Source organism: Argopecten irradians, chromosome 6, assembly GCF_041381155.1.
Source record: "Argopecten irradians isolate NY chromosome 6, Ai_NY, whole genome shotgun sequence".
In the NCBI taxonomy this organism is placed as follows: Eukaryota; Metazoa; Mollusca; class Bivalvia; order Pectinida; family Pectinidae; genus Argopecten; species Argopecten irradians.
This window is the reverse complement of record NC_091139.1, coordinates 25985516-26008834: the sequence shown is the minus strand read 5'-3', so window position 1 is coordinate 26008834 and position 23319 is coordinate 25985516. Positions and strand designations below refer to the sequence as shown.

The 23319-nt window shown below is 32.7% G+C and overlaps 2 protein-coding genes across 4 annotated transcripts in view; one reads left to right on the top strand and one right to left on the bottom strand.

Moving 5' to 3' along the window:
- Positions 1 to 951: 951 nt before the first annotated feature.
- Positions 952 to 13927, top strand: LOC138325458 (L-threonine 3-dehydrogenase, mitochondrial-like). Of its 3 annotated transcripts, none has more exons than XM_069271135.1 (9): positions 952 to 1076; positions 5404 to 5605; positions 6680 to 6722; positions 7974 to 8044; positions 8715 to 8930; positions 9276 to 9382; positions 10016 to 10106; positions 11836 to 12102; positions 12706 to 13927. In XM_069271135.1, exons 2-9 carry the CDS (start codon positions 5440 to 5442, stop codon positions 12828 to 12830), a joined length of 1086 nt encoding a protein of 361 aa, XP_069127236.1. In that variant the 5' UTR covers positions 952 to 1076; positions 5404 to 5439; the 3' UTR covers positions 12831 to 13927. The 3 variants fall into 3 exon arrangements, with proteins under 3 accessions (XP_069127236.1, XP_069127235.1, XP_069127234.1); XM_069271134.1 differs by lacking the exon at positions 952 to 1076 and adding an exon at positions 1528 to 2001; XM_069271133.1 differs by lacking the exon at positions 952 to 1076 and adding an exon at positions 4747 to 5068.
- Positions 13928 to 15311: 1384 nt separating this feature from the next.
- Positions 15312 to 23319, bottom strand: part of LOC138326418 (cell death abnormality protein 1-like) — a gene marked incomplete at its 5' end in the record, with an annotated part of 45098 nt that continues 37090 nt past the window's right edge. Inside the window, 7 exons of the mRNA XM_069272528.1 lie at positions 15312 to 15789; positions 16104 to 16138; positions 16718 to 16832; positions 17323 to 17433; positions 20573 to 20668; positions 21564 to 21659; positions 22449 to 22547. Coding sequence (XP_069128629.1) covers positions 15713 to 15789; positions 16104 to 16138; positions 16718 to 16832; positions 17323 to 17433; positions 20573 to 20668; positions 21564 to 21659; positions 22449 to 22547 — 629 coding nt within the window. The remainder of the gene's footprint in view (positions 15790 to 16103; positions 16139 to 16717; positions 16833 to 17322; positions 17434 to 20572; positions 20669 to 21563; positions 21660 to 22448; positions 22548 to 23319) is intronic.

Below are 23319 nucleotides of genomic sequence, written 5' to 3'. Positions count from 1 at the left end.
GATAGGGATATTCTTTCCCCGGGATCACAAAATGTTGCAAAACCCTCGGCAAGCCTCGGTTTTTACTACATTTTGTGACCCTCGGGTAGAATATCCCTATCCTTCATATCAACATATGAAAGAGTCTTATAATCTCACACCGGTAAAACTGTGGATATCCTTGTCTGGGGTAAGAGAAAGTTTTCTCCCATACTTCACTGGGATATCCCGTGGTTACTAGGGGAAAGATATCTCTATCTGACACAGGGGGTGTAAGACAGCTCACACGCGCTAGACAATAACGTGACGTCATCAATACATGCGGGGTAAATGCGGCGCGCAATGTAGATGACGTCATCAATTTTGACGCATAACGACGTTTCTGCGATAATGGCGCGATGAAAAAGCTGGAAACCAAGTGGAATTTCATCATTTTTTCTACTAAGTATGGGAGAAAAAGAATCAAACATGGGTCTATGAAGTGGACGGGGATATCTCAACCCTCGTGAAAGATTTTGGCCGTCAACCCTCGGCAAGCCTCGGGTTGACCAGCCAAAATCTTTCACGAGGGTTAAGATATCCCTGTCCACTTGACAGACCCATGTCAGATTCTATCAATGAAATGCGTACTTGGGAATGAACCAAATAAACCAAACCATTGATAGGCGACGAAGGATAAATATGTCCATTTCTGTAGCATTTTTGTTGTACTGTTTCTTTACGACTGAGTACGTGTAATGTTTGTAATTTAGTCGTTTGTTTTCGTAAATCATATGCAAACCAGACATGATACATGCGCCGTAGATGTGGTCAATCATTATGTGTAAATCATAATAGACCTTGATGTGGACGTAATATGCACGCCCCACATCCGTTTTACAAACTGCCCAAATCCGCTGTACGGCCACAATATCCCGTCACATACGCACATCAGCGGGTAGCTGCGGATGTAAGCATGGATTGGGTGTGTATTGAATGTGTATCATGTAGTGCATACGTAAGACGGATGTCATCCGTAACCGAAAATTTGCGCAGTTAAAAAATCCTGACATCTAATCTCAAATATTGTGGACTTGTGTGGATGTCGACCAACTCGTGTAAGCATGCTTCACTTATGTAGTGGATGTTTAACGATATTACACCAATTTGGTGCGCAATTCATTTGCGATTCTCCCTACATTCAAGCGGGATAGGGTTTATGAATTCATACATTAGGATTTTTACTCAGAAATATTTCGTATGAATAGTGCACATATATTTTAGCATTGGTACGTGTATCAAAGGTATCAAATGGAAGCTATGGTTATATTTTGATGTTTAATAGTAATCGAATTTTGAATGTATACAAGATATAAATCATTTCCATTGAATTATAAATACATATAAATACATATTATGCAATTATGTGAATAAATTGAATCATAATACTGTTCGATCGCGCGAATTTAGGCGTTATAAAAACAGTCAATGAGACATAATAATAATAATAAAAAATCCTAGAGATTTAATATTGATTCTATTTTACTTATTGGGTTTTGTCATTTTTATTTCACATAGCTGAACAGTGCTGACGCATTGTAGTGACAGACACAGATTGATCGTGATTTGCTTTTTAAATGTTCAAATACCATGCTGTCTTTTGTGAAGTCCTTTCAAATCCTCATTAAAAATTAACAGACCTTCTATATAGCTGTATGCCTTGTGTTAAGTACTCCAGGAAGGTAATAAGAAGGTTTTACATATTTCTTACTATCATTCACTGTCGTTTAAGTAGCCGTGACGAATATATAAAACAAAATCTAGATGTTTTTTCTCGCCACGTGTTTAATAAAGTAGGCTTGCTTCTAATAACCAATCACATTTGCCAACACATGATGTGTCGATGAATTTCATTGGCTTATTGAGACGAGCCCCCACACCTAGGACAATATTACATGTGTGTGTATACATGTGGATATTTAACATTGACACATTGTTACATGGAATTGTATTTTCTACTTTAGATTTGACAAATTATAAAAGGTAAGTAGATGATTTGAAAATGTGCGTATTGTTTGGTATATGTGACATTCAGTAAAAATCTTACACGAAAACCATACACTTTGATTTACGTTGAGGCAAACCAAAATAATTCAACCGTTACGTTTAATGTTTAAAGTATTTGATCGTGGCTCACAGCGTCTTTTATAAATTAACTTCATTCAGAGGTATTGATTTTACTTAATACATATAAGCCGATACAACAATACGCGTCTATAAAGTCCAGCATGTGTATTGTATGGCCTGACACACTAGGCCAGTATGGCAACCTTTCGATTAGGTTCAATAGCTCCATACCAAGAATCATTGGGGCAAAAATATACATGAAAAAGTACATTATATCGAGTAATTATAGGAAGTCACTCGAGTGTGGTGCCTGCCCCAGATACTTTTCATGGAACTTAACAAGAGCCATATATAACATACGTTCAAATATATACAGTTTGTGGTGTTTTGCACAATTTCTGTATTCACAACACCTTAATCGCAAAATCTTCACTGAAAACGCACCTTAAGTTAAAAGGAAATGTCTGTCTATATTTATTCAGATATTATCCTCGCTTGGAAGGTTTTGCCTTCTTGTCTATCTACACCTAATTCAGACTAGAAAAATCGATGTTACGCCATTGGTGTATTACATAGTCTTCGGAATGCTTGTATTGAACAGTATTTTCCTACTATGATTCCATGACCTTGTGTAAAGCACAATGCAAAGCACACTTGTACGATACATGTGTATCAAAAACCAAGAACAACTTGTGAATGTAATATTCATTACCGACAGTGATACTTATTATGATTAAAAGTTAAACATCAACATACATGATATCAGTGCATACATTTCACTTTTTGTATGATGCCTGATTTGCTTGTAGCTGTAGACATTCTTGCAAGTCAATACCAGCAATACATGTAGCTTGCTACATTTAAATAATTTACCTGGCGAGCTTACGTCAGACAGCTAGACTAATTACAGTCTAGCCGGCATTCACATGGAAATCATAGTTAGATCTGATCCACGGGTATTAGACTAAGAACTATTGTGCAAACGAAGGAATCATGCTTCCATTAAAAGAAGATTGCCATTTTAATCAGACATGCAAAAATATATACAGAATAAATTAAAGGTTTATTTGCTCAAATATTCAATAAGCGTTTGCTTATATAAAGTATATGTGCCTTTGTGTAAATGTGAATCACTCTCATATAAATTGGAGTCAAAAGCTTTAAATCTGAATGGATAAATATTTCCGTTAAACTATTCAAAAAATGTATGGCCAAAAACCTCAAACATTAACGAGAACAACTTGTCAAAATATCTCCATATTATAATGTTGAGTAGATATATAGGAATATCTGATGAAATCTTTCAGTTTGACGTTGTTTTATTGTCTGCATAATGCTAGTATATCATTTGTATAGGACACAAATGATAACATGTGTTCACAGAGTACAAACGTTACAAATTACTATGGGAATGACAATAAAAAACTGATACAAGGTAGTTCTTAGTTCTTTATTTCAGATAATTGTACCAAACTAACGAAGGTAAAATAGATCACATCAAACTTTACAAACTATCTACTATGTAAACGACAATAAAAAAGAAAGTTCTCAATTTTTTATTCAGATGGAAACGTGGATGTTAAATTGTCAGGAAAACTAATGTTCCATGTAGCCATTGCTAGGTATTGGGTCAATCTGTTGCTTAAGTTGTAGCATGTTTTCGTATGCCTATTGCTACCCTTATTAGTTTTAAAACTTCTTTAACAGTCTTACCCTTACCACATGTTCTAACGTTTAACTAGATTCTCTCAATCTCTCTCCTGGTGTCCTTTGTCCAGTGCTGATATAGGCCTAGTATAAGGAATGTGTGTTATCACCTGAATTCATTATCGAGAAAATTCGATATCTTCTTAATAGAATATCATATATCTTTTTTACAATTTTGTGACATGGATTTGATATTAAGTACACATGTTACCGCCTATATTAAGATACTAAACTTGCCATATGTTTTCTGTAGTCACACCAGGTATAAAAATGATATACATGTATACTAAAGTATTTCTAGTGCGTTATTGTTGAGTGCACATCCGCAATAAGTTTAGTGTGAGCTTTATTTAAACCTTGTGATGTGTATCTATCAATACAATTTATGGGAATTCCGTAAAACACAACATACACTAAATGATAAAAATAGCATACAGTAACACATTGCAAAAAAAAAAAAAAAAAAAAAAAAAATCTTAAAATGAATGTTCATAAAGGTATATAGTTTATAAATGGATACGCTCTGTCAACTATGGTCATACTTACGGTATTTCTATATAAATCATTGATTTAAAAACTTCAAACGTCTAGTTTACCTTAAAAGAAGTCTTGATCATGTAATGCATATTACCCCACAGACAAAATTAAAGATGTCATTAGATCTATTCAATCTTGATTACCCATATCATATGAAGTCATATCCGTTTTTTTGCCCCTAAACTTTTAAATGCATTCCGTTCCGGATTTAATACTACTTACAGGAGTGTTTAAGGGATCGTCACATTGCGTTGAAGTGTATCCTGTCACACTTTACTGCACACATATAATCAAAAATGTGTAATAAGATGTTGGATGGTGCCATTATAATTTTTTACTAGAGTTTTCGAAATTCTTTATTTAAAAGTGTTTACGATACAGATGTGTTCATACATACACACATGTATCGTATATCTAGATTAAATCATCCTTCATTTATATAATCTGATTCAATAGAGGATCGTTTTAATGAATCAATTTCGGAAATCCTTAAAATTGCACCTTTCAATACTAGTAATGTAAAGATAATCTGAAATGAAACTACAAAACTATAGTCATATTTTCCGAACTTTCATTTTCAATTATTTCATCATAATTGCTGGAAAATGAACTGTAGCTTTAAATAAACATTACAATCGATTTTCTGGAATTGCTGCACTACATTGATATCCACAAGTATATTGGTATATGAGTAAGGTTGACATTCATTTTTCACTGTGATTCGAGGCGAAAGCAAGAGGTACATTTATATATATACTTATGATACTATACGCTGTTTTTCATATATTTTGAATTTTGGATTCCTGATTCTGTTGAAAGTACGATGTTTTGTATGTATATGTATAAATCTACATTAAGGATATCAGTAAAAGTTTTTTTTAAAAGAAAAAACAACAATCTACGAGATGTGAGTTGATCTTTGTGGTATGAATTTGGCCTGCAATCAAAGTTTGCCGTGATATTATTTTGAAAGGAATAACGTCATCGTTGTGCATAATATTTTGTCTATTTATACAGTATTGAAGTTAAAAATGTAGTTTCTGAAATAAAGCTTAACATATTCTTTCTTTTCAGTGCAATATTTAAAGAATTTTCAGACAGTGTTCTACCATGGCGACAATGATATCAAATTTTGTGAGAAAGACTAGAACTGCATTTGTATTAGCAAATGAAACAAGTCGGGTGCTATGTTTATCTAATGCCCGCACGAACTCGTCTTTCGTGGGAGCTGATGCCGAAGGAGTGAATCCACAACACCCCAAAATCCTCATAACAGGTAAGAGATCTAAAATCCATTTAGATAATCCGATTAACAATTGCTATAATAGCATTTTCATTGACAATAGATGTCACTCCTGAATTGCATCCTTTTTTATGAATTAAACCACCATAAAAGAGAAAAAATGCATCATGCTATCGAACGCTTTATTTAGTTTCCAAAATAAAAACACTCAATCTAAAAAAGCTTGTTTATGCGCCTAGATTTGTTTTTTTTTAATCATTTGATACAGTACGGCAATAATCTAGCTTCCATTGATGACATATTGGACTTTTTTGTAACTTTAAACTCATGATTGTGTTAATCAAAGATTTTTTCAGTTTTTGTATACAAACCTATATTTATTTAAATCAGCCCACAAATTGAGTTAGTCTTTGTTATGCATTTATATTGATTTCATACCGTTCTAATACACATCAAATGCACTACCCATACTTCTTTATTTAATATAAGTTATTTGCCCAAAGTATGTTCTAAACTATACGTGTGAAGACCGGCGATCTAGAAACAATGTAACAAAATAATAAGACGAACCCATGTATTGTTTACTAATATACATATAGTAGAAGCTTGAGCATCCTACCAGTGGTGATCGATTGGTTGTCGCTTATACCACTCGATCAAACGTTTTAGTAGCCAGAAGCGTCGGCGAGACAAAATATGACTCACTAGAATACACAGAGAATGTGTACACCTCACTAGACTGCACATAATGAAGTGCAGCGCATTGTAGAAAAAGATTCTATCGAACATTGACCTAGCAAAAATCACTTTAATGTCTGATTCTACATTACGATGGTATGATAGCGTGTGACACGCACCTAGCGAGGTATATCAAACACAAATTGCCCGTAAATGTATTCATTGGTGTACAAACTGCAAGCTTGCAAATTTTAGAAATACATAATCAGGTGAAATTTCACCACATATTAGCATTTATATATGACATATCTGTCATGTATTTGTCATTTATATTGAATTTGTCTATTTTGTACCTAAAAATTGAATACGTTAAACATCATTACGTTTAGATTAATTGAAACATCTATATAACTCTAATGATCATTTTAGGGAGCCTTGGGCAGCTTGGAACTGGCCTAGCACAGGTACTCAGGTAAAGTATCAGACTCCTTATTTGCTCTTTTTATGGCAAGTTCTTATTTTGAAGATAAGAAATTATCTTAAATTTAGAAATATTTAGTAAATAAAAAAAATGCTTACTTAGTTTTTCGAATTATTTAGTTTCCCTAGCCTATTTTTGACTAGTTTTTTTATTGTAAATATTAATTATTGTATTTAATTATTTTTTGCAATTCCTTATTGTCAATAAAATACTTCATCAAGGACGAAATGTACATTCTGTGTAAATAAAGTATGGTATGTGTTTGCACTGTTTTTAGCTTTCCAGTCAGTGATTGAGAAATGAAAAAAGGTTGTTCATGGTATGCTGCGTCCGTCCTTGAACGTTAAAAATTACACATACACTACATGTACCTCCGTCAAATAGTTTACCTATCGTGTAACATGTGGCTGTAACGGCTGATGATCATCATACGTCTAGGCCAGTAATGTAGCCGGCAACACCAGCCGATGATCATAAAAGGATATTGTCATAGCAAGTGACAATGTAAAACTGCATACGATGGAGCAACACATGCACATGAGCTTGCCCTTATACTATACTATATACATATATACTTATGGCGTAAACAAAGCTCTTAATGTAATATAACACAGTGCTATAATTACCGCCCAATACATCGTTCATACTTTTTAGGATATCATATAGATTGTGGATAAAGATAAATCTTATAAAAATGATTACAGTGATCGAATCACTATTGATTATGGTGATCGAATCACTATATTGCGTGATTATTGAAATAGGTTTAATTGAAATAACCATCTTATAAAGATGTTAGTTATTCTTATGAACGATAATATTATTGTGTTCTTCGATATTTTGCATGTGTGAATCTAACATTGTAAGATATATTACCACACTTTACATCCTATGGTGGGGATTCTACAGCATTAATTGCTCCACACATCGAACAAGTTGAAAATAAGCTCGCTGCATCTTTAGTGTTTAATATATATATTCTGTTCTTATAAGCTATTGTTCCTTTGACAATTTATGTTTAATTGTATTTTATAAATTTAAGCACTTGTACTTAAATAACATAAAGTATGTACTTGATTTTGTTGTTGACTATCCCACTGCCAGCTAATTAAGTGGTTTAAGGGTGATCTCTGCTGTTATTGTGTATGTGTGTGTGGAATCCACGTGTGTTTCATAACGATGATTCGTGTCGTGTTTTCATTTTTACGCCGCTAACATACTGTACATACTATTATATTCCAGGCAAAAATATGGACGGAACAATGTCATCATGTCTGATATCATCAAGCCATCACAAGCCGTTAAGGAGAGTGGTAGGTAGCAATCATCATTGATTACCTTCTAAAGTTGTTTACCTGAGCCCAGTTGTTGAGGCAGCTTAATCACAATATCATGATCAGTGAAATTTCCATTTCTCATATGCTGCAAAAACCTATGATAATATCTCCACTAAAATCAGCAAGTAGGTAAAGAATGAAGTTATGTTAAGAACTAATAGAAATGACTTTATCTGGATTTGGAAATTGTTCTTAAACTGTAATTAGCTCATCAACAGTTGGACCCAAAACTAAATACAAAATAAAAAAACAAACATAAAAAATACTCTTAATATTATGATATGTTGCTAGGATCCTAAATTTTTCTTCTTATCTTACCATAGTTTCGCAATATTATATTGTCTTTGAATAAATCGTAGGATAACGTATACATTGTTGTAAAGAATCAATTTATTTATCATTTACCTACCTTTTTTGCTACATGTGCTATTGTGCAATTAAAGATTTATCAGTCCTTGCAGATAGGTTCATATATATTGATTGTTACATCACGTATTTGTGAGCCTTACGTCATACTTTTACCAGAGCAATGACGTTACATTAGATGCCTAGCCACAAGAGAGATAATTTTGTACTTAGTATAGACAGAATATCTCCAAACAGCCCCTCGCTTTCCTTTAATATTGATAACTTTGTCTGTGTTAAGGTCCTTACCTCTTTGCCGACATACTGGAGTTTAAAACCCTCCAGGAGATGATAGTGACCCACGATATCGACTGGATAATCCACTTCAGTGCCTTACTTAGTGCTGTTGGGGAGAATAATGTCCCCTTGGCAATGAGGGTCAACATAGAAGGTCTCCACAACGTGCTGGAGCTAGCAAGACAGTACAGACTTAAACTATTTGTTCCCAGTACAATTGGTAAGTTTATTTGTTTCTTTTAGACATATTATTATGGTTATACATGCAATCCTAAGAGAGCATATAATTATTAAAAATTGATTTTAGCATCTTCAAATCTATGGCGGAATCTACACGTAGAACACGAAATTATCTTTTTTAATTATGGACTATCGTATACATTTAAGTTGTTTTGTGAGAAAAATCATTATGAAATGAGAAAATCAAATTCGATTTTAACGAATCAAATACCCCGTTGCATTGCGAAAAATATCGTTTCCGTGACAGTTACATTCTAAATGTCTATAACTAGAAATATGTATGAATAATAGTGTGATAGAAATTAAATAATCAATGTTATCGTAGGTGCTTTTGGTCCCGACTCCCCACGGAATCCTACCCCAGATATGTGTATACAGAGACCACGGACCATATACGGGGTATCAAAGGTGCATGCAGAACTCATGGGGGAGGTATGTTGTAATTTCATTAGACCTGAACCCCCAGATAATGAGCTACACATTTCTGTGCAATTGTTTGATGTGTGTCATGTGTCAAGCTTAGAAGATACAATAAATACTGACGGATTAGAATAAATACATAGATAGAAACTATTATCATTGAGTAATTGACATCTCTGCACACATTTTTAAACAATTCAAATTATGTGCAAAGACAGTATCATTCTTGACCATTAATTGACTTAAACCAATCTGGATTAAATGTGGCAACGACAGATTTAAGTATTGGACTATGTATAGAGGGGTAAGATACAGATACATTGATAGATAAGATACACTGATAGACTATGCACATTTGAAGTAACTGACGTAAGACTATCACTTGTAAGCTTAAGTATATGATGTCAAACTCGAGACATATATTCTTTTTGGTAAGCTTTTAGTTAATGTCTGAAAGAACTAATTCTTAAAAATGAAAATTATTTTACAACATGTTTTAGCAAATGACCATACATTATGTATCACTTTAATGCCGTAATTAAGAGTTGATAGTATTCTAACACACATTAATTTTGCATAGACTCATTGTTTGGTATAGAACTATTTTGTTACTATAATATACCAGGATATTTTTGCTATTTTCAGTATTATTACCACAAATATGGTCTTGACTTTCGGAGTCTGAGATTCCCCGGGGTTATATCTGCCGATACACACGCAGGTGGTGGAACAACAGGTATGCATACAAACTTACAGACTTATCTGATAGGGAGGAATCCACTTTTGTATTGTCGTTAGATTGACAAAAAACTCTTAAGCAAACTACACACATTTTGATAGGAAGTAATTAACTTTTGTATAGTCGTTAGGTTGATAAAAAAACTCTAAAGCAAACAACTCATAGTAAGAGATTTTTCGTCGAGAAAATAGAGACTAATGTTTATTATAGGAAGGCAGCTAAGCGGTGTTTCAGGTTGCAGAAATATCCTGTAGAATATTTGAAAAAAAAACCCGAAATTAACGATGATACAATGTGTTTTAGAAAACATATCCCGACTTTGAATTGTTATATTTCAAACTTATTTTAAATAAATACTGTTTTTTAGCAAATTGCTTTAAAATACATAAACCACGTGTTATAAGTAATTGATTATGACGTTATTGATGACAGAAAAAAAAAAAAAAAAAATCTGAAATTTTGCTGAAACATATTTACGATTATATTTAGATTATCCTACATTCTGAAGTTAGAATAATAATTCCAAACTTATCAATGGAAAAAAAGGAATTTTAGTAGATAAATGTTACTAAATGTTATACCTGTAAAAGAGTAATAAGAACAACAAAAAGCAACAAAAGCATTGATATGGCTATCCCTTTTGTTTATTATATTTACAATTGATGTCCACTTGTTTTTGAATCTCGGATTTATCAAGCAATGATATAATCGGACATGTTTTCTGAAACATCATGTAGGTAGATGATATACAGGGGTAGGAATCTACTATATCTACACAGAATTAAATATACAATGTATAGCACAACAATTTTGATTGACTTCTCTAATTTGTCTATTCGGCCTTCGCATGGTGCTATATGTTGTCCATTTTCGCAACGTTTTAACTGATATTTACTTTGCAAACGGATCAAGTGAAAGCATACAATATACCGTGTTCACATAAAAGAAAATTTCACATGACAGTGACACATAAAGTACCACGCAGGTTTGATTTTGCCAACAAGCAGGCCATCTGGCTTATATTAAGGTATTCAAAGCTTCACGGTCACCTATTCATCTATATTTAGAAACTTAACAAGTAAAACTGCTTCAAATTACAAATGTGCACCCACTGCATTGCATAACAAAAGGTAAGGTAGTGACATGAATGGCCTGATACAGTCAGACGACTTCTTTAGTCAGTCTGAAGGCATAAGTGGTGCACATGGTGTTCACTTGTGTGTTTGTTTAGACGATATGGAGAATAGGCTTATATCTATAGTTTGTACACAATGGCCCTATTTATTTTAGAATATTCTACCATGCTAATGTCCTTATTAAAACTTTCAAATATCCCGAAATTAATAAAATTGGGAGTAAAAAATCGATCCTCTCAGTATATCATTAGCTTTTCCCTCATAAATACTAGTATCCTATTGTTCTAAATATGATTAGGTAATGAAATAATCAGAATACAGTCATTTACTTGGCGAATATGTTTTCCTGCTACGAAGTACTTCAATATATGATATAACACAAATGAAAATACCAAAAGGTCTAGATGCATGTACATTTACAATATCGTTTATTTAAAATAAACCGATGTTTATGTCATTCACATGTATGTAAACACAATGATTTTGTTTACACCTTTATCTTACAACCAAGCTTTATTTCTGCTCTTAGCGTACTCCTGCTTTAAAAGTTACCTTTCTTATTTTCACGCTCCTGCAATCTTCATTTCTAGACTATGCAGTGGCCATATTTCACGAGGCGCTAAAACATGGAACATTTAATTGCTACCTAAGGCCAGACACACGGATGCCGATGATGTATATTACCGACTGCCTAAAATCGGTGGCGCAGTTTATGGAAGTTCCGGACTCACAAATGAAACTACGGACGTACAATGTGACTGCAATGAGCTTCACGCCAGAGGAGCTAGCAGAGGAGGTCAAAAAATATGTACCAAACTTTACGATTACGTACAATCCCGACGGTAGACAGCTGATTGGTGAGTTATGTCATTTAATTTTTACAATAATCATAATTTGTTAATAATATACATACTCTTGAAGTAAATACTTTTGTCTCCTAACGATTTTTTGCATTAAACACAAACGTGAGTGGTTAGAAAAACAATTTTGGACGCAGACCAGTACCATTATGTGTAAAGTAGTTTATACATAATTTTTGGCAGTGCAATATCGATGTTTTTCTTCACAAACATATTTATTTTTTCCTCTTTTTGGTTTTATTCTGCTAACCTTTATTTATCATATTAGAAGGTCTTTTACACCCAATTTAAGAATTTGGATTGTCAGTACTTATCGTACGGTAGACATATTAACATATCAGAGTAACCTCCCTTAGTTGAGACTTAGTCAATACAATACTGTACAGTGTTATAGGCTGTGGTGACAGATCATGCAGTTATACATGTATGTAGGTATTTTGAGTTGACAGTCTCCAAACATGTTAATCGATGCTATACATACTATCTGAATTTGACTGAAGCTTTTGTTTTAACTTTGTTCCAAAATTATGTTATATATGCTTATTAGTAATCAAAAATTGCTTTGTTTCCTTAATTAAAGTCGTGTGATTGCTTTTACAGCCGATTCATGGCCAGAGGTGTTTGATGATCAAAATGCAAGATCAGATTGGGGTTGGAACCACGAACATGACCTGCAGGCAATGTGTAAGATTATATTCAACGCTCTGATGCCATTGTATAAGTGAAAAACAAAGTGGACACACAGTGCTTCTACTCAACACAAACATATCAATGTGTTATGGAAGATGTATTCATATCGGTTTGAAAAATCAGTTATATTTACTGAAAAAAACCTCAGAATATGATGTATATGAAAGGACAATTTATTGATACCGGTTTATTTAAGTTTTACATTTTTATAGCAAGAACTTTAATGTATGAAAGAAATGAAAAAAATATTTTAAAACAACGCTAATATAAAGACAATTTGATTTTTTTACATACGACATTGTTCCATACACCAACTACCAACAAAATAAGAATACACAACACACATTTCCAGATTCAAACAGAATGTATTTTGGAAAATCTCAATATGTTAAAGAAACGAGGAAAAATGAATTGCGAATTTGAATAATGTATTTGTAGCCACAACACTATTTACAGGCTGGTTAGTACAGAATATTATGATATAATCGTTGTCTGAAAATTTCATTGTTTCTGTGGGTGCTTTGAAACAACCAATATAAAATTCACGAAACGTGTTTATATACATTATTGGAATCTCTGCTCCAGGGGTCAACAGAAATATTTGTTCACAAGGAACGATTCGAATCTCAAATACACTAAAATAATTCCACACACATATTTCATATTATTCATTGTGAGAGATTACACATTGTTAAACAAATACATTACGTGGATGATGAAATATCTTGTTTTACACATTCCGTAGATGATGTTCAAGGGGTCATATAATGTACGGAAAGATTCGTGATTTTGAACTTTGTTGCTATATCTTAATATGAACGCATGATGGTAATTGAGCCATTCCTTTTGAAACATAAGCCACGTCCTTTTATTCTGTTTGTTACATCGAGTGCTCGAAGACTAGAAATGTTCCATGTGATATAACATGATAGTATGACGACACAGGATCATCTGTCTTTCAATCTGATTTATTATCGAATACGATGTTATTTATAACCCGATATATTTCATTCACATGTTTATATTTTTATTGTTATTATATACAGTATTTTATCAGCGTTGTGGTTTATGATTGTAAACACTGTAAAGCATAACTTCTTACATGGTCAATAAAGCTTCCCTCACATTAGAATTGATTTGTGTTTAATGTTGTCTGCAAGCTTTGAAAAATCACCGTACTTGCTTTTACGATGTAAAATCGAAAACCAGTAGATAAGGAAGTAGTATCTTATTGTTGGAATTATTATTTTTTTCTCCGTGAGCTATCGATGTATTGCCCTAGCCATGAATGAGTAGTTACCATGTTGATTGCTTTTTGTTTCGTTTACCATTTTGTAATTAAGTTGACCCGCATGGAAACCTCCGATACACTCACTCATCCCATGGAAGTTGGCCACTTAACAGAAATAAATTTGGTTTTAATAAATGCCATATTCAATGTTTGCCAAACTCCACTTTTTGAACGACAGTTTGAATCTGTTTTAGTTACCGTTAGTTTGTAACTTCAGCAAGCGGAGACCTTTGCGACTTTGACCAAAACTGTCCAGTCTATTCATTCAGTTCAGTCTAGTTATACGCACGACACAACCTGGTTTAGAGTATTTTGCGAGGAAGACGTACAATCATCAATAGTATGGTTCTGTAGAATGTCATTGTATCGTATGTAAAGTCACTCTGGTTAGAGTCTTGGAACAACTCGACACACTTTTCAAAATTCGTCGAAATATATCTCACCATACCACATTGACTACAGTTCAAATCTCGTCTATCCAAAGCATCATGTCATCGTATGTTGTCGTAAAATATAAATCAATCCGCATTTTGAATCTATTTTTTTTATCAAAAACGTATACTATCAGCGTAATACAGTTATCAGTAACACAATCAATAGATATGCAATGTTTTTGTTGATATTGAAACCAATTGCAGCTTAAGGTGGTCGCTCACATCCGCATGTTAGGGATTTTAATCTAAACCTTTTGCATTTGAATGGGCCTTTTAAATTAAAATATTTGGAACGGGAAACACAAATAATTCGAGTAGATTTGTTGGTGTTTTCTTCTGATATTAAAGGGACAATTCAGTCTAAGAGAACATTAAAATTTGTACATATATCAGAAAAAACCAGTTCTAATGGAAATAAGATCGGTCGGTTTTACTGTGATATGCCTGAAAAGCCCATGGTTGTGACATGTGTGTAGATGTTCAAACTCGCTCGCTGTCCGCCATTACACATTGTGGTCGAACTTTTTGTATGCCGAACCCTATCCTTGCACGTAGAGTAATGTAACTTTTGCTAGAACTGCTCAAATCGCTCTGACAGTAGTGTGTTTACTTATTAGGTGAATTGTCTTGCCTAAAATCATTTTATCACCATCTCGGTGGTTATGTAGTTTATTTGTTTAACGTGCGTGACTTTGCTCGGGTATGGGTACAGAGTCCATATTGTACCTGCTTAATCGTATTGATCAACGATTTGATATTTCAACGATATTAATTGAAATACGACGTGGAATTTGTCAATATTTTATGGTATGTGTTTCATAAGAAATGTAGAACAATACATTTATGCCATATTTTGCTTCTTGGTTATGTAAAAGAATTAGCCTGAGTGAATTGTCCCTTTAAAAATAAACAAAAAACGTGTCGATAGATGCTATACTGGAAACTGTAGATGTTAGGATTTTTGGGATTTTATTTAATAAAATCCGTTACCTGTAAGTGATCGAGGTCGGGCTATTTCACTGTCGGGCCAAGATTTTGTAACATAATCCCAACGTCGGCATTTACATTTACATTGCGACCTAATATAACCCTTAACAAAATATGAATATTTTTTATCCACAAGGAAATTTCGATTGTAGATGTGGACATCCAACTTAGTGATTAGAACGATGATTTGATAATCCTCTCCTTATCATTGTGTTGTTGCCATTTCGTACATGTTGGGACCATTTACTCCAGATGGACCAATGTCTGTGTAATGATCTTCTTCTATAATAAAAATGTGATATCGTGAAATTTTTTACTTTTTTGAGAAAAAAAGGAATTTAAATGCAAATGAAATGCATAAAACCAAATAAAAAAATATAATGAAAAGATTCATTAACAGAACACAAATAAGTAATAATTACAACTTAAAATATAAATATTCCTCATATTTGTCACACAAAATTTAAATGCAATAAGAACGTATTCTCGCGTTGATTTATCCAGCTTAAATTGTTTGTATATTCGCATCGTATATTAATCAATATGCTAAATTTATTCCATAAAATGTGTTGAAGTGAAATTTTTGATATATTTACCTTTGTTCTGGTTCTTTTCGGCAGCAGATCTAAATCTAAAACAACATAATCATCTATCAGAGAACAATCGGTGGGTAAAGATAACCATTACATCATAGTATACATTACAGAAGGTCTCATATTGCCTTACCTGGCATTTCAATGGCATGGATATGTAAAGCAGTCTTTTTTTATTTTATCACATAATCCGTCTGATGTCTAGTGACTTCGTCCATGTAATATTTTTGCATGTGGCATTAGTGTAATAACATAGAACGCATTTCATTGGTTGGAAAGTCTTTGTGATCTCATGACTTGGCTCCATCAGACAGGGATGTAAAGTCAGGGTTCGCGGACGCTGTGACAAAGTGGCGACCTCTCCAGACGTTTACAATATATTTTGACGTTGCAATTCTTGAAATCTAAATAAATTGTGTAATTATTTGATAAAAAGATATCGTGAAACTCGCCAAAGCTCGTAAAAAAAATAAAAAAAACGCCTACGACTCGTTTCATAAAATCTCATATCAAATAAACATTCATTTCAAAGGAATGGCGAAAAATGTTATTATAATTTCTAAATCTTAGTTTTTGAAACAATCATCATACATCGTATGTAGCTTTGACATACATACCGCTGCATACAAATGAAAGCGACGATAGCAGCCACCAAGAATATAGCAGCAACAACTGCCAGGGCTGCAACGGTTATGATATCTACACGCGTGGTTGCTCTGGTTTTATCCGTCTCTACAAGTAGATTATAAACTATTAAAGGAATGATACATATTGCCATTGGAATCCTAAATAAATGAGATGTTGTCCAATCTTCACACTGTACGTAACGTAACAATAATATCAATGTGTCTAGTATGTTAGGTTTGAGTTAAATGCAGGGTGATCGGATGGCGTAGGGTTAAGCCCTTGTCTTTCACCTAGCCGGTCGGGGTTTGATCTCCGGGATGGAGATGAAAAGGTTTGGAGTCACCTGCCTGATCACGCGGGATTTCTTCGGGCACTCCACTTTCCTCACACTCTAAGACCCCTCGAGCGCTTACATCCGGACAATCGATAGTGATTTGCATAAAGTTGTATAACTTGTTTCGTAATCGATGTAAAATAAAAAAGTTTAATTAGTATTGTAAATGTATCATATTAAAATTTTGTATATATACATAATTACTTTTAATATACAAATATGAAATATTGGATCTTGATTTTAGTATACAGTTTCTCGTACCTCCAAGGCGTGTAACTTCACACGTTCCGTCGTATCTTCTACATCTATTTGATTCACATTCCTCAGCACAAGACTTGTCACAGTAGTACCCGTACATTCCGTCCACACATTCTTAAAAATAACGGGATATCGTCTGACCATAGCATGTTACACATACACATGTTTCATATCGTTCGACAAATGCACAATACAATTGTGACGTCACAAGTAATCATATCGTCACAATCAACATATTTTTATTTGGTAAGGTAGTTTTCTTACACAGTTCATCTCGACTTATACAGAAATGAAATAGAATCATATACCTATGGTTGTTATATAAAATTCCAATATGTAGGTAAAATATATAACCAAACTAATTCATGTTATCACAGCCAAATCAATCAAAGCTGAAACTAAGTCAAGACTGAAACTTAAGCTCTCCAATTATCAGTCTCCAATAAAGTCATGTAGTTACCTTCCCTGCCAAACCAATAAATGACAATTACACTTTGTCAAGTTATAAAACCATCTTTTTATATCGCTTCCCAATCCAGATAATAATTTTATAAGCAAACTCAATTCAGTATTATTTGACTATTTATGGAATGGGAAACCTGACAAAATTAAAAGGGAGACAATCACACAAAATTATGCAAATGGAGGATTGAAAATGATAAATACCATAGCTTTTATAAATTCTCTTAAACTTACATGTGTAAGAAGACTTTATCAGACTAAAGAGAAATGGCAGACAATTCTAAAAAATTTTTTATCAATATTGATCTTCTTTCAAATTGTGGTTCGGAATATATAAAGATGTGTGAAAATAAATGTAAAAATAAATTCTGGAGTGATGTTTCTAAATCGTGGTATATGTTAAGCTCAAAATATAACGAGAAAATCTGTCAGGAAAACATTTTGATGGCTCCCATTTGGTATAGCAGTGATATTAAGGTGGATAGGAAGATAATATTCTATAAAAACCATTATCAGAAAGGTGTGTGTATCATAAATGACATTGTTAAGAGTGTGGAAGGAAGTTTATTTTACACATATCAAGGATTTATTCAGATTTACCAAATTAACACAATTTTTTTACAGTACCAAGGTCTTGTTTCAGCTACCAAAAAACTAATTTCTTCATATGGTTTACAAAAAAAACGAATTCATTATCCATATATGCCTATTAATCTGCAACTCTTTCTCAAAGATAGAAAAGCATCAAAACTGTTTTATAACTTTTTAAACGAGTCCGATATAATACCGTCTAGTCCTAGAAAATAGAATGCAATTTTTAACAATATAGATTATGAAACTTGGTGTAAAATATATAAAATTCCATTTAATGTTACAACAAATACTAAACTATAGTGGTTCCAATATAGATTAATTCATTATATTTTGACAACAGATTCATTTTTGTTTAAAATCAGAGTAGTTATCTCCCCTCTTTGTGTACTCTGCAATACTGAGCCTGAAACTATTACACACTTGTTATGGGAGTGTGAGGAAGTGCAAGAATTACTTGAAAGTTTTGACACATTATTACAAGCTCCCTTAATTCCCTTTTCTGTTAATAAAAAAATCCTTTCTTTTTGAACTTTTGCATGAAAATTATCTCCATAGTAATAGAGTGGACAATGAAATCATCATAATTATAAAGCTGTACGTTTACAGAATGAGATGTTTACACAGCTCATTAAGCATTAATGCTCTTATCAACACAATTAAAGACCATTATACAATTCAAAAATATATTATATAAGTTATAATTGCACTTTGTCACACATTTACTTTATTAAACTTTTTAAATCCATATTTATTTATTTTATTTTATTTTATCCCCCCCTTCCCCCTTCCCTGCACAAAGCCGAAATTGCATTTAAAAAAATATACCGTAATAATTGTTTCTTCGTCTCCATCCTACCTTGACTCTTTCAACTTTTTTTCATATTCCTTTTTCTTTCTTTATAACTCTATCACTCTTTTCTTTTTCTTCTAATTCTGTCTTTGATTCCTTTCCTTAATATCCAGTGCAATATAGTTGTTTTTTCCCTCATCTCCAAATTCCTAATTTGTATAATTGTTTCTCCTTATATACTAGAAATTTAAGCTTCGTATTTGTATGTATGTGAATGTATATGCATGTGTTAAATGTATGAGTGTATGTTTTTTTAAGTATGTGTATATGTGTTTTAGAGTCTATTGAGTGTATTTGTATATTTAATTGTACTAAATGAAAATTATGAATAAAAAGATTATTATAAAAAAAGTTATAAAATGTATAACTGCTTCAATAACTAAAATAACATGCACATTTTGTCAAGATGTAAAGTATACAATTACTTCAATAACTATAACGACATGTCAAATTATAAAGAATACAACTACTTCAACAACTAAAATGACACACACACTTTGTCAAGTTATAAAGTATACAAATATTTCAATAACTAAAACGAAATGCACACTTTAATTTGTTAAGTAATAAAGTGTACAATTACTTCATAAACTAAAATGACACGCACACTTTGTCATCTTATAAAGTGTACAACTATTTCAATACCTTAAACGACATGAACACTTTGTCAAGTTATAAAATGTACAACTACTTCAATAACTTAAATTACATTTACACTTTGTCAAGTTATAAAGTGTACAACTACTTCAATAAATAAAACGACTTGCACAGTTTAATTTGTTAAGTTATAAAGTGTACAACTACCTCAATAATCAAAATGACACGCATACTTTGTCAAGTTATAATGTATACAACTACTTCAATAGCTAAAATGACACGCATACTTTGTCGAGTTATAACGTGTACAACTACCTCAATAACTAAAATGATACGCACACTTTGTCAAATTATAAATAAAAATCGATATAAAAGACACAAAAGTGAACAACTAATTCAATAACTAAAATGACACGCACAATATGTCAAGTTATAAAGTGTACAGGTACTTCAATACAGTAAAATTATCTGGATGGTGGGTATTGGCCATCGTATTAAAAGCATATAAAAAACCCACATAAATAAGTTTTCGACTTTCCAATTTCAGTCAATATTTTAAAATATCCCGTACTTGACCTCAGTTTGTTAAAATAAATGAATCAAAGACGCTTACTGCTCCCGCACATTTCGTTATATTTTCTCTTTTCGTTTTTTCTTTTTCAAAACAATTTTTAGATCTACGCCTTCTTTTTGATTACTTTGATTCAATCTTTTTTGTATTGATGTCCCGGATTAAATCGATATAAATACCTGAACAGAAGCCCGTGCTTTTCTCACAGTAGAGATCCTTACAGGACGTAGAGCAGTCAAGATCACATTTGTCCCCGTGTTTTCCTGGTCTACACTCTTCAATAAAAGAAATTATATCGAAGAAATATTCTTAACAAATAATACAACTTATCTATAGTTTTGTAATATATTGAAACAATAACTGACGAAACCACCTTAGTTTTGCTCAATAACAAAAAATTGATCAATACAATCCAGAATAATGCAGTTAACATATAAATTCTGTAAAGGTATATCCTGATAGTCTTTATATTTTAAGTACATAATAATAAAATGAAACATGTCAGAAAAAGCAGAAACATTTTAAAGTGCCATTTAATAGTTTCCATTAGTTTTAATAAAAGACATGCAAGCTAAAATAATGTAAATACAGTGCAAGCTAAATATCATTCTCAATACTCCAGGGCTTACTCTCACTGATGTCATATTCACCACTGGACTATCTCATAGTTAAACTGAAGACAGCTCAGGAGACAAAATTGACCAATCACAGGCCTGCAGAGACTTCCTTTGAAGATTACAGAGAGAGCGTCAACCGACGTCAAAGCCAACTACAGTATACCGCTATTAGATTATTTTGATGTACATCAAAGGACCAAATTCAGCTGATAAAATGTGTCTTATGTTGCCTTCAGTTTTACTTGATAGTAATAATGATAGTAATCCCTGGAGTATCGAGGATGACTATAATGGTATACATTAGGCAGATTTATGACAGCTGGCGTTTTCCTTCGATATCAAATTGAGAGAGTATGAGTTAATTAAATACATTTGTTATAACAAATATAGAAGAACTTTAAACCAGGTACTGTACTAGTGATATCGTCCTTAAAATGACCCTATCTGCTGATAGGACCTAAAAATAATGCTTATGCATCACGCAGACGGTAAGTTTTTTTTGTGTATAATGTAGGTCCAAAGAATGTATATTAATTCGTTATAAACATCTTACCGAAACAAAGTCCGGAGTCCCTATCGCAGGCGTCTCCTTTACAGTGGGTTGGACAATAGAGGTCACAAGACTGTCCGTATGATCCTACTCTGCAGTCTAAAAACGACAATAATTGTTAGCAATCATAACATTATTTTGGTTGCTCGGAAGGCAATTTTTCTTTCATATTTCTCTGCATCTGCAATTATATTAATGGCTGAAATGCTGACGTAATAATGAACTGGGAATCAGTTTGGAATATCATTTCAGTATTGTTTTTATTACGTACATATATATCACTTTGTGTGCATTAAAGCAAGCAATTGGTGTATAATTTGAATTTAATTGTGTTCAAGTCTTTTATCGGAAGGTAAAGATTTTTAAACTTCTATTCAGTAATGTCACTCTTACCGATACACGAGCAATTGTTTTGTACACAACCACTACAGCTAGGAGAACAATCTTGATCACAAGTATCACCCCACTTTTTCGTAATTAGAAATAACGAGTATTTGTTTACTTAACCCTTATAAAAAATGCATATCTTCGAAGATTCCAAATACATATCAATGATACTGATGTTGAGGCTAATCAAAGTTTAACTTTGTTTGTTATTATAACATCACAATGTCACGAGGAAACGTTCTGTGAAGTTTGCAGAGCTAAATTTTGCAAATTCTCTATTGATAGTTTATCATAATAATAACATAAATATTGAAATGTAGAGGAAAATATTAGACATTTTCTTGTGATAAAATGTATAATTCAGCAAGAAGATAGACACGCTGTAATGTGAGAGTAATTCAATTAATGTGTGTTACAGGAAAAAAAATATAGCTAAGATCAAACAGGATAAATGATCATGCACATGGTGATTGTTGTGGTAATTATGAACAAAATATTTACAAAAGCAGGAACCAGTTGATGCATCACAGTTGCCACCATAGCAGTTTTCAGAACAGGTTTGGTTACAGGCGCCGAATCCATACTGTCCTATTTGGCAACCTGTAAGGAACACATATTTGAATTGATAAGAAATAGAGGATTTTTTATTAGTGACTATTATGTGATATGAAACTTGTCAAACGAGTTCAATAATTTCATGACTTTTTAACGATAAATTGATAATTTCATATTAATAGTCACGAGTGTAAGATTATATTTAGCACATAACTTAAATTTAAACAAATAAGTAAAACTTTTTTATTTCTTTCTATATAAAAGAATAAAATTCCAGCTCGGATGTGATGTTTCCATCTACTGAGACAATCATGACGTCATTCATAGATTTGAACGTCATAAGTACATGTGACGTCATGATATGGGACAAGGAAGTAATTCCAACCGTGTGGACAAAAGAAATTGTCAAATTTTCGAGGCGATCTGCCCTTTTATCAATACATACAAAACGTACACGATTACATAATAGGATACGAACAGTAATGCGGGACAAAGTAGACAACTATTTAACTATACAGCACAATGGAGCGCCATTTACCCTTCGGCAAGCGGCAGCCGAAGGCCGGATCTACCAAAATGTATCCAAGCTGTTCGGCAGAACGCTAAAATGATATTATACGTATGTCTTACGATATATATGACATGGCTAGACGGGCGAGCTATGCGACAAACATTCATCTCAGTATCATAACTATGTTATATAGTTACTTTACATTATAAGGCGTACTGAATTTACACCACTAAAGCAAACGAAAATTACATTGATAACAACAAAACAGATACATATCTTTTAATATGCATAGGAGCTTTTTATTTT

Bases quoted from the DNA above. Each gene is read 5' to 3' on its own strand.
- LOC138325458 (XM_069271135.1), top strand. From the start codon at position 5,440: ATGGCGACAATGATATCAAATTTTGTGAGAAAGACTAGAACTGCATTT. The intron at 5,606-6,679 runs GTAAGAGATCTA...TGATCATTTTAG, and splicing joins CCCCAAAATCCTCATAACAG to GGAGCCTTGGGCAGCTTGGA. The intron at 6,723-7,973 runs GTAAAGTATCAG...ATTATATTCCAG, and splicing joins GGCCTAGCACAGGTACTCAG to GCAAAAATATGGACGGAACA.